The following is a 12,081-nucleotide window of genomic DNA, read 5'->3' on the forward strand; positions in this document are numbered from 1 at the left end:
ACGCTGCATCCTGTTCTCTATCCTCCATGACCCAGTACCTGCAACGGCGTCCTGGTTTGAGGCAAGACGAACCCCTGTTTCAGACCGACAAAGGAAATGCCATGCCATGGTCCTGGTTCACCACTCAACTCCGTCTCCTCTGAAAACAATGTGGACTCCCCCCTCAGCAATAGACTTCTCACTCATTCCACATCGGTGCAGCTACCTCCGCAGCTGCTTTGGTCCCAGCATCCACTCTGAAAGTGATCGGTCTCTGGTCCTCGGCGGCCTATGAACGTTATGTTCGCCCTGGAGTTAAAGAGATAATCGCAGCTCAAAAGCTATGAGCGCTACCTACCTACTAGTACCTCCATGCAAGATAATACATAAAAAATAAATAAGCAACTAAAAATGCTGCATTCGAAAGTGGTCGGCTGGGTTTCACTGCTGATTTCTGCTTGTATTCCTCTGAAGAAGCGACACCCCATAGCGAGGTGTGCTTGTGTTTGTAAAGACTTCAAAGTCCAATAATTGGAAAAGGGGAAGACACATTTTGGGTACAAGATGGGGTCATGATCTGTGGTGGCTGTTTCATTCCCAGGTTCAGAGTCAATTTTGATGGACAGTGCAAAATTCTGACGCAGTGAAACTCACGGCGCCGGAATTCAATCCCCTCACCCCCTCACCCCAACCATAGATTCCTCCAATCATACACCAAGACTGGCCTCTTTACCTAAGGGCGGCTGTGGCACATGAGGTAGAGCGCTTGTCCCGTAACCACAAGGTTGGTGGTTCAAACCCCTCTACCGGCAACATGCCGAGGTGTCCTTGAGCAAGACACCTAACCCCAAGTTGCTCCCCGGGCGCTTCATTGCAGCCCACTGCTCCTCCGGGATGGGTTAAATGCAGAGAAATAATTTCCCCATTGTGGGACTAATAAAGGATTGATTATTATTATTATTATTATTATTATTATAACCCTAACTATTTCCCTACAAACACTAATTCAACCCTCCTATACTGTATGGAATCTGTACACATCACATAACCACTTCTCAGCTCTGAGTCCCTTGCTCATCTTTTACTCCATGAAGACTGTCCTACTCCATCTGTTTTGGCAGATTTCCTTCAAGATGAAGGGGCTGGCCTAATAAGAAAAAAGAAGAACCCATCCAACTCATTCCTTGGGTCAAAGTTCATCTGGCATGTTAGACTTAGACTGACATGCGCTTGCCTTAGATCTCTATGTCGCGGAAGGCGACTAAAGGGGGAACAGTATATTAACTAAAAAGACTGCTTTTCCCCCCCCAGATCCCGAACAATAGACTCTGGCTAGAGCCGATATTCCCTGCCCCTAGGGGCGCTGTGGGTTGGGGTGTACGTTGTGTTTTCAGTGTTTCCTGTACACAGAAGAAGAGAGCAGGAAATAAAAGGGGCGAAAACATGGAGTTCGGGGCGCTCCTCAGCCCGAGGACACAAGGATTTATGCCTGGACGCCGACAACCCGGACCGCTCATCACTACCCGGACCGCTCATCACTACCCGGACCGCTCATCACTACCCGCTACCTCCGGAGGACTACGCGACCAGACTTCGCAAGCCAGGAAGGACCTTTCGGACGTACCGTCGTTTCCCTACAACGCCTGCGAGTCCCGTCAGAAAGGGACGTACTCTAGCGTAAGTGTGAGTGAGTCGGATTCCGTAACGTCTGATCACCCTGACGCATCGTTTTGTCTGTTCTGTCTAGAGGATCTGGTGCAGGTCTTCTGGTCCGCTCCGGCCTCTGTGACCAGCGAGGGACGGCGCCGGCGGACGGATCTCCACTCTACATCCTAGAGCACTGTTTATTTTGTTTTGCTTTGTTTTTCCAACTCGCCGTTTGAGGGACTGGTCTGGCGCGAGTTGGGACGAACGATTTTATACTCTTTTACTGTTTGTTGTCTGTTATAGGGATATTTTATCAACAAGTCTGTCCTCCTTGTATGGGACCCCTATAAACCAGGGGGTGGCTACGGCAGGCCCTGTTGGATACCAGGCTGAATTGTTCAGCGAGCCCTTCCTTCTGTGTTCTTGAGGTTGGTCCCCCTCACGTGTGTTCAAACGTGTGCTGTGTGTAGCGTGCAGTGTGTAGCGTGCAGTGTGTAGCGTGTAGCGTGCAGTGTGTAGCGTTCAGCGTGTGCAGTGTGCAGAGTTCAACGTTTGCTGTGTCTATAGGCTTGCAGTGGGGGTAGGGTGTGCAACGTGTGCGGTGTAGTGTGTCGAGGTTGGCTCACGAAAGTATGGTTACGGTTATCCAGAGTACCAGCCTACCCCTGGTTTTCTCCCTCTCCCATATTAAGTGATAGGTAGATTTGACTTACTTGTGCTCTTTGTTTTATGAAATTGTATTAATAAAGCATTTCTGTTAATAATTGATCCATCGACTGCTGTTGTGGTATTTGGGGAATCCTTAGTTAGGGGTTTGCGCGACACCTATTCAACTGCGGAGTCGGTATCACAATCCTATCCATTTTACAAAATATATACCAGGCAAGAGGATTTTAAACAAGCCACCAAGGTGCTACTCTCAGCTTTGGCCAGCAGGTGCTACTCTAGGTCTTTTCTTAGAAAGTGTCCCAAGACATACAAACACACCAAGACTATAGTGGTGCCCTTCAACCTTCCATTTGTTACCATATATCACAGCAGGAGGCACGACTACGGTCCAGGTACCACAACGATTCATGGAAACCTGCAGAACGAGAAAGCAAAAGGGCTTCAGGGTGGAAGTAAAGCTAAAATGCTTAATGGTACAGGTAATAGTAATAGTAATGTGACTAGTAATAATAATAATGGTGGTAGCAGTCGGTGTCAGCAGGGCCGTAGCAGGATGCACGTCCACGGTCCAGGTACAGCCACGATTTATAGAAGCCTGCGAAGCGAGAAAGCACAAAGACTCCAGGGTACAAGCAAGTCAATAAGCGTAATAGTACAGGCAATAATAATTGTGACTAATAATGATAGTGGTAGTAGTAGTGGGTGTCAGCAGGGCCTCAGTAGGTGGCACGATGACAGTCCAAATATAACCCCGATTCCTGGGAACCTGTGAGGCGAGAAAGCACAAGAACTCCGGGGAAGAAGCAAAATCAGTAATGTGCATAAATAGGAGATTAGTACATAAAGAAGGAGGGAGAGAAGAGGAGAGAGGAGCTCAGCGTATCCTAGGTAGTCCCCGGCTGTCTAGGCATATAGCAGCATATCTAGGGGCTGGACCAAGGCGAACCTGAACTAGCCCTAACTATAAGCGCTATCAAAAAGGAAGGTCTTAAGCCTGCTCTTGAAAGTGGTGAGTGTGTCTGCCCCCCGGACTGAAACTGGAACCTGGTTCCACAGAAGAGGAGCCTGATAACTGAAGGCTCTGGCTCCCATCCTACTTGTATATACTCTAGGAACCACAAGTAACCCTGCATTGATTGAGCGCAGCTCTCTAGTTGGGTAATATGGAACTATAAGTTCCTTAAGATAAGACGGTGCCTGACCAGTAAGAGCTTTGTAGGTAAGTAAAAGAATTTTAAATTCTATTCTTGATTTAACAGGGAGCCAGTGCAGAGAAGCTAATACTGGAGTAATATGATCTCTTTTCTTAGTTTTTGTTAGAACACGTGCTGCAGCATTCTGGATCAACTGTAAAGATCTAAGAGACCTATTAGAGCAGCCTGATAATAAGGAGTTACAGTAATCTAGTCTAGAGGTAACAAATGCATGAACTAGTTTTTCTGCATCGCTTTGAGACAGGATTTGCCTGATTTTCGCAATGTTACGTAAATGAAAAAAGGCTGTCCTTGAGATCTGTTTTATATAAGAGTTAAAAGACAGATCCTGGTCAAAGATAACTCCAAGGTTCCTAACGGTAGTGCTGGATGCTAGAGCAATGCCATCTAGAGAAACTATATCGTTAGATAATTGAATTCGAAGGTGATCTGGGCCTAGTAGGATAACTTCTGTTTTTTCAGAGTTTAACATTAAAAAGTTACAGGTCATCCAGGTTTTTATGTCCGTAAGACATGCTTGAAGTTTAGAGAACTGGTTAGTTTCGTCTGGCTTAATTGATAGATATAACTGGGTATCATCTGCATAACAATGAAAGTTTACTGAGTGTTTTCTGATAATATTCCCCAAGGGAAGCATATATAAGGTAAATAAAATAGGTCCAAGAACAGACCCCTGTGGAACTCCGTGACTAACCCTGGTTTTCATCGAGCTTTCATTGTTTACATATACAAACTGAGATCGGTCTGATAAATACGACTTGAACCAGCTAAGTGCGGTTCCTTTAATGCCTATACGATGCTCCAATCTCTGTAATAGGATTTGGTGATCAATGGTATCAAATGCAGCACTAAGGTCTAGCAACACAAGTACAGAGACAAGTCCTTTGTCTGAAGCTATTAGAAGGTCATTGGTAATTTTCACTAGTGCCGTCTCTGTGCTATGATTCACTCTAAATCCTGACTGAAAATCCTCAAATAAACTATTGTTATGCATAAAGTCACAGAGCTGATTTGCTACTGCTTTCTCAAGGATCTTAGAGAGGAACGGAAGGTTAGATATAGGTCTATAGTTAGCCAACACCTCTGGATCTAGAGTAGGTTTCTTACTGTAATAATTGCTGCTGTTATTATAAGTAGTCTTATTATATGAATCATTTATGTCATATACATTGAATGTGTTGTATCTCTGTTATGCTGCTCATTCTGTACACATGACATCTATTGCATTCTGTCCATCCTGGGAGAAGGATCCCTCCTCTGTCGTTCTCCCATAGGTTTCTTCCTTTTTTCTCCCTGTTAAAGGGGTTTTTTAGGGGAGTTTTTCCTGTGCCGATGTGAGGGAAGGACAGAGGATGTCGCATGTGCACAGATTGTAAAGCCCTCTGAGGCAAATTTGTAATTTGTGCTTCTGGGCTATACAAAATAAACTGAATATATTCTTCATCAACAGTCAAGCTTTTCAGAGTGATTAGAAACAACATCAGGGCCTACAGTAAAGGAACTCAACTACTACAGGATCACATCATTATTGCAGCTTTTAGGAGGAATACAAATCTACAAGATTACCTGGTTAAAGGTAAAGTAAAACCTTTAACTAACCCCTGTTAGCATCATAGTTAGAAGCAGTGATGGACAGTGCAGGAATTGCTCAATCCTTTTACCATAATCCCAGGTGCTAGATTATTGACACGCTCTCCTGTTACTGGTGCTCTTTCTCTGTACCTTTTGGTGTAATATATAGGCATGCTACATATTTTCAGCCCGGATTTCCTCTCCTCTCTGTCTATTAGCTCTTCCAAGAACACACACACTAGGAATAGGTATGAGTAGGATTTCATGGATATTACTTCTCCTATCAATATTCCTTATCTGTTCTGTTTTTGCTTATTATATATATATATATATATATATATATATATATATATATATATATATATATATAATTTAATAAAATAATACATTCTGAACATTGTAAGAATTTACTTATATTTTAAACATAGATACATGTTGTTTGTAGAGCAGCATCAATAATGTTTAAAACAGCAATGTCACTATTTAAAAACAAAACTAAAATGTAAAATAAATCATTTTACTGAACATTCGGAAGAAAAAAGCCAATACTTTGTCAATACACCTGTTCAACAAGAATAAACATGCAAACATAAGTGAAATGTAGTTCTTTTTTTAATGCGATTTTGGATATGTTTTCGGTGAGATTTTTCAGATTTTATACAGTTACTTTGCTGTTGTAAACATTACTGTAGCTTTTGTAGAGAAAGAAAATGTAGTTACCCCCAGTATCAATGAGAGTAGCTCCTAGCTGTTATGAAATCCTAAATATACCTTCTTACCTGAAGGCCACAATAGTAGTCAAAATACTTGTAAAGGCAGGGGTGAGAAGAAGGGTATTGAGCTAGGTTGCAATGTGCAACCTCACCACTAGATATCACTAAATCTGGCTTTTTATGGTCTCTTAAGATAAAGGTGTATTGTAGTGAAATTATGCTATTCTAAATTTCAAACCTTTATAACACCATAAGACAAAATGTTGCCTCCTGTCTTACAAAGTGTGAATTGTTCGGGCTCCTTCACCAAAAGTGACATTAAACTGTATGTAAAGCCAGGAGACATGATTTGAGATTGTCTGGTCACCTTCTTACACTCTTTGATGTTAAAAATAATACACCTTGCCTAAACAAGGCAGACAGAGAACAAACGGAAATAAATCTGTCATATGAATCAAGTGGCCCTGACATTTAATAGGGAGCTATGGGGAACAGTGCAAGCACGTTGGTTCAAATGTCATGGTTGGTGCCACGATGGCGGGAATTTGATGAGGGGACTGGCCCCACCCAGCTGGATGTGACGTGGTTGTGCCTGGCCAACATCCCCTTTGGTGATATGAGTGGTATATCTCCTGACTGTACTTGAGTCCCAGGTATCTTTGCAGATATAATAAAGTCCAACACTGCTCCAGTTTTGTAATTGTTAAAGTTGTGATTTGCTTTTTGTAGACCATGAGGAAACCCAGACAAACTTCTAAGTGCTCAGACTGGAGATAATAGCTGAATCCCTGTTTAGCTAGAGGTATTAAATGGAACTTTTAGATAGCAGGATATTGATAGGACACTATCACTTCCTGAGAGTCCTGGACAGTAGCAGTATAAATTGGCTACGGTAGATCGACTGCTTTGGATAGATAAAGACCATCTTTCAGCATTGCCCTCCCTTTTCCTCATCAGCTCAAATTCAGCTCTGCTCAAATGGAAGAAGACATGAATGATAACATTCATAATATCCTACAATGATCATTCATGCCCGTCCAGTGACGTAATCCACTCAGATTGCTGTTGTGCCAGCAAGCGCCGTGAGACTTTTAGACCCCCCCCAACCCTCTTCACCACTATACACACCCTCCCTCTCTCCGATGGCCTACGTGCAGACTGGCAGTATCTCAACCCTGTCAATTAGATTCTGCCACCCCTCCCCCACCCCTTACTGTGTGAGTTAACATCACCCCATATAACCCGATTTTCATCATCACAGTGTTTATGTGCACAGGCGCAATTGCATTTAAAATTAAAAAACAAACCAATGTTGGAGTATGCGCACACACACATATTGCCGGTGAGCTGCAGCCACATTAATGGTAATTGTATGCAGGCTGTCACTTGCTGCAAAATGGTCTTGAGGCAGGAGTACTAATTCAAATGTGTTCAGAGCAGACTGTACCTCTTCTATTTTGAAACAGTTTTTACTTGATTTTTTTTTTAAATTAGGTGCAATGTTTAACAATAATCAGAATATGATCTGCTATATTATGATTTAATTTACAAGTTCTAAAACCCAGTTTTCTCTTAGCCTTACGTTTAATTATGGATAGGACAGTTCTTGCCTGGCATTTAAGATTTGTACCCCTTGATTATAGGCTTGATTATTGTTATCAGGTTTGTGACCCCAGTTGTTTCATGGTGGTAAATTGAGGTGAAGCACTTTTTAGGAGTGCAGATTAAAATGCAATCAGTATTTAGCATTGTGACTCTGCCATAATGTCAGAATGTTTGGTCTGTTCTGACTGGTTACTTTGGAATCTTTTGAGTTTGTCTAGTTTGGATGTTGGAAGGTAGCAGCATTTGTTGCCTTTGTTAAGTTGCAAACCCATTAGTTTGAGCTTTGAAAAGCATGTGTTTTGGGTGATATTAGCTGATTTTGTTTGTAGGAGCCTTGCATCCTCGTAGTATGCCGAAGTGATTGATCTCAACAGGAGACCGACCAGTTTGTTGTTTTCACTAATTGTCCAGCTGTGTGACGGACACCCCGTCAAAAAGATAGGGATTAGCTGCTCCTCTGTAGATCCCATACATATACAGGAGTCTGGAGGGACTGCCAGGGCTTAATTTGTGGGACATCTTTTTGTCTGCCTATGTTCTGGCACCTTTTTGCATGGATACAGTACCTCTGGCATGTAGGTGCAGCGCTATTTTAAAGATAATTACATGTTTTGTTTATGTAAACAGTTTTGTTGAGTTTTAACGGCCAGAACCAAGGGATTGTCAACTCTGCTGGATTTTTTTCAGACCTGCCTGAACTCCATATTCTGGCACCTCCTGATTTACAAATTATGACCCCTTGCAATATAGAAAACATTTTCACTGGCTCTGCCTACCATCTGACAGTATTCACTAGCCACTGCCACACCATCAAAAATAAGTGTTTTAGATTTATTAAACAAAAACATGACTGGGAGGCTTTGTATAGCTCATCTGCTTTGCCAAATGCATTGTCGGGAAACGACGATAGGAAATCCACTATAGCACCCGAGCACGATGAACCCCCTCAGGACCCTATATAGAAGAGGAGAAACAAAGGGCGAGGGAGAGAAGAACTGTCAGGGAGGGAGGGGCGCTGATTACGTGGGTGTTTGAGAAAATGCAGTAAGTGGCACAGTTGAGTGGTCCTGCTCCTGAAATTATGCTAGGAAGCTTCAATAGAAAATGTCTGTCATGTGACTCTCCCCTTGCAGGTCGTAGCAGTCTGCAGTGAAAGAATGAGGCTGAAGTATTTTCGTACACCATAATGGGATGAATAAAGTATCTTCTATTTTTATAAGAGTACATCTAAGCAACACATAAACTTAATCAAATACACCCATGTCATTGTCAGATCTACTCAGGCCCTAGATGAAGCAGTGATATTATAGGTCTATTACTTAATGCATAAGGCAGTTTAAAGTGTGTTACCTTCAGACTGAAATATTTGTTTAAATTCTTCGTATTTGTCGAATATATTTTTTTCAGTTATAATTAATATGCTGCTCTGTTGACAGCAGTCCATGTTTGTGATTGGTCATATGCTGCAAACAACACCCCTTTTATGTGAACAAGCTCACAGCCAGATTAAGAAACCCTGGGTTGATTAAGGAAGATAATAACCACCATCATCGGATCGCTTAGCGGGATCACTAAGATAACCTGCGTATGTTGAACTTGCTTCGTAGTACAGGCCCCTCTTGATGAAGTGAAGAACAGGGTCAAAGCAGGGCAGGTGGGAGTGGCAGGTTGTGATAAAGGGAGGAGAGTTTGAGGCACGATGAAGAACAGCGTTGAAGTTATGAATTGCAGACACAGTGAAAAATGAAAGGCACATGTCACTCAGTGTGTCTCACTGATTTTTAATAGATTTGAGACAACAATTCAGCTCTATGCCAAAGAGGAAGACTTTATTTTCATTGCGCCCTGAAGGACATAAAGGAATCTTATTATATATCAGCCAATTACACTGTACCTTAGTGCAGTGTGATATCTACAAACAGGGGTGGATGGGCATGTATTTACTAGCTTGACCTCAGGGGAAACATACTGGTTGAGGGGAAAAGCCTTTCTGGGAGAATCATGACCAGATGCTGCAGCTTTTTTCAATTTGTTTTGAAGACTTTTCCTTTGTGTTTCCTCTCCGTAAGACCGGCCTCTCTTACTTGCCAGGGCCTTTTGATATAGGAGCATGACAGGGTGGAGCTAGGTGAATATGCTTTTGAAGTTTATGACAGACATTATTTATCCCATGTGTAAATTGAGGGGACTGGAAATGCCTGCTTCCTGGCAGCTTTATGTCTTCTGACATCCTCTGAGAGAGATACTAGCAACACTTTGGCAACGCCTTGTTTGAGTCACTCAAAATCTGCATTGTCATGGTATTCTCCCCTTAAAGACCACTGACTATAAGTAGTCCTTTTATAAAACAAAAGTCCTATTTTCTCCAATGTACAAAAATATAATCAGTCCAAAAGCACTGAAAACATCAATTAAACTTTTTTTTTTAAGTATCAAGTATTTCTATTTCCATTACCATGGTATACATTGTGTTTGTGTAGGGGTGTTGTATTTGCTTTGACTGGGGCAGCTATGGCTCTGAGGAAGAACAGAGCCAGAGCCGCCTGCTTTTATGCATCTTTCTCTGTGGAGAGTTTCCGTCTGGCAACTCTGCCATAAAGCCCAGATCAATGCAGTGGAGTGTTGCAGTGATTGTTGTTTTCTGGAGGATAAAAGTATTGATATTCAGACTACTGCCACCTATGACATACTTTTCCTCCACCCAGCTCTGATGACATGAAACATTGCATATGTTACATGTTGTCATATGGTGTGTTTATCAGAGCAAAATATACACAACGGTTGTATGATATCTTACAAGTTACTCCTCATTTTTCCGACAAAAGTCCTGCAATACGTTTGTTACATGGATACAGTCTTTTCAAACTAAACTTCTATCGTCACCAGGAACTTAGTAAGGTTTAGTCAACAACTAGTTTGTTAGGTTTAGGAAAAGATTGCAGTTGGGTTACAATAACTACGGAAGTGTCGATACTTAAGCACAGCAGTTACATGACAAATAAGTCAACGTAGACTTCTCGTTTCACACTGGGCATGTACAATGGTTTCCTGGTTGAACGACTGACTCTTTGATTGACCCATCCACCTCCCTTCTAGGTCGTGCTGTGAAGGTTTTTGCGGTCTTTGTACTTCCTGGTTCATGATTACATACAAATAGATTTTGTGGAGTGTATACGAATTACAGCACATTACTTTTCATTGGTATATCTACTAACGCTGAATGAGAAATGACCAGAGCTCTCGCCTGAAGCTAATGACAGCGGAGCAGAGGCTGTCCAGCTTGCACATATACCATGGCGAGGCATCATCTGCTCCCTTTAGGAGAAAGTCAACTGCACACTTTTGTTGTCATACAGCAAAAAATTTAAAAAGAAGCTTGTTAAATGTCTATGTCACCATACATTCTCATCTGGTTCTACTAGTCTGGACCAGCTTAGCTCTTTAGGAAGCCAGTAAAATTCCACTAAAGACGCTAATAAGTCACTATGGTTGACTTTGTGTGACACCCAAGCTTTACACAAGGGTCCATATCCAACACCTCCTCTGCTGTCCTCTCAACCACATAATTGGTCTAGGGAAATGTGTAGAAAATGTCAGTAAATCATTCAGGACAGTGTGTGTGTGTGTGTGTGTGTGTGTGTGTGTGTGTGTGTGTGTGTGTGTGTGTGTGTGTGTGTGTGTGTGTGTGTGTGTGTGTGTGTGTGTGTGTGTGTGTGTGTGTGTGTGTGTGTGTATGAAACTCCACTTCAAAGCCTTGGACATCTCCTATGAGAGGTCATTCTTGCTGATGTAAAATGAGGATTAGCACTCCTTCTTCCCTCCTTCTACACTCCGGACAGAGAGCGCATACATCTGTGGTGGTTTGATCTACAGCAGGGTATTGTGGGAGGGGAGATTAATCCTAATGTGGACGCTTTCATGGATGGGGTTAAAGAGAATGACCGCAAAGCAGGACAGCAGAGGAGAGAAAGGGGAGCACAGAGGTTAGAAATGAACTGCTGGGTAAGAGGGAATGTAGTTAAGTGCCTTTCCTACCAGGGAACTGATTATTTGGCTTTTAAACTTATTTCTCAATGAAATGTTCAAGAACTTTAATAATATCACTTTCATTTAACATTGTTGAGTAGCAATGAGGATCTTCATTCAAAGCTGTTAGGTTGGTGACCTACTACTAATAAATGACTACCCATTAACATCTGCTTATTATCACAGCACCACATTTTGCTCAGAGTAATGTATTGCACACAAGTAAGTGTAAATGTTTTAGTGATGTTGATGTAAGACAAAGCTTAAGATGTACTGAACTGATGCCTGTGGGAAAAAAAGAGACAATAGAGAGGGTGGAGAAAGTATGGTTGGATGAAATAAGAGGATAGGAAAAAAAATCAGAGAAAGAAAGGCCTCTTCTCATGCAACTCCTCGCAAACACACCATTAGTGTGCCATGTGTGCCTCCACAGTACTGCTGCTCAAATAGACATCAAAGGCTCACACACCCTATGCTCTCCATGTGTATCTGAGCTCATGACAAGCCTCCTCCCTCATGTCTGCAGGGCTCCAAGACAACTGTGGAGTAAACCAGCCAGGATCAATTGCTGTTGCAGGGGCCCCACCCCACTGCGGCCTCCATGTTGAAAGGTCAATGGATGTGGTTTAGCAACATGTACTTTGAGGATGTGTCAT

The 12,081-nt window shown here is 42.4% G+C and overlaps 1 protein-coding gene across 1 annotated transcript; it reads right to left on the minus strand.

Annotated features, from left to right (window-relative positions):
- Positions 1 to 3,252: 3,252 nt before the first annotated feature.
- On the minus strand, positions 3,253 to 4,164 carry LOC129108989 (uncharacterized; the record flags this gene model as incomplete). Its single annotated transcript, XM_054620889.1, has 1 exon — positions 3,253 to 4,164. A coding segment is annotated over one exon (912 nt), but the record flags the coding sequence as incomplete, so codon positions are not given.
- Between the last annotated feature and the right edge of the window lie 7,917 nt (positions 4,165 to 12,081).

The sequence above is a fragment of the Anoplopoma fimbria genome, chromosome 20 (assembly GCF_027596085.1).
Source record: "Anoplopoma fimbria isolate UVic2021 breed Golden Eagle Sablefish chromosome 20, Afim_UVic_2022, whole genome shotgun sequence".
NCBI classification, from domain to species: Eukaryota; Metazoa; Chordata; class Actinopteri; order Perciformes; family Anoplopomatidae; genus Anoplopoma; species Anoplopoma fimbria.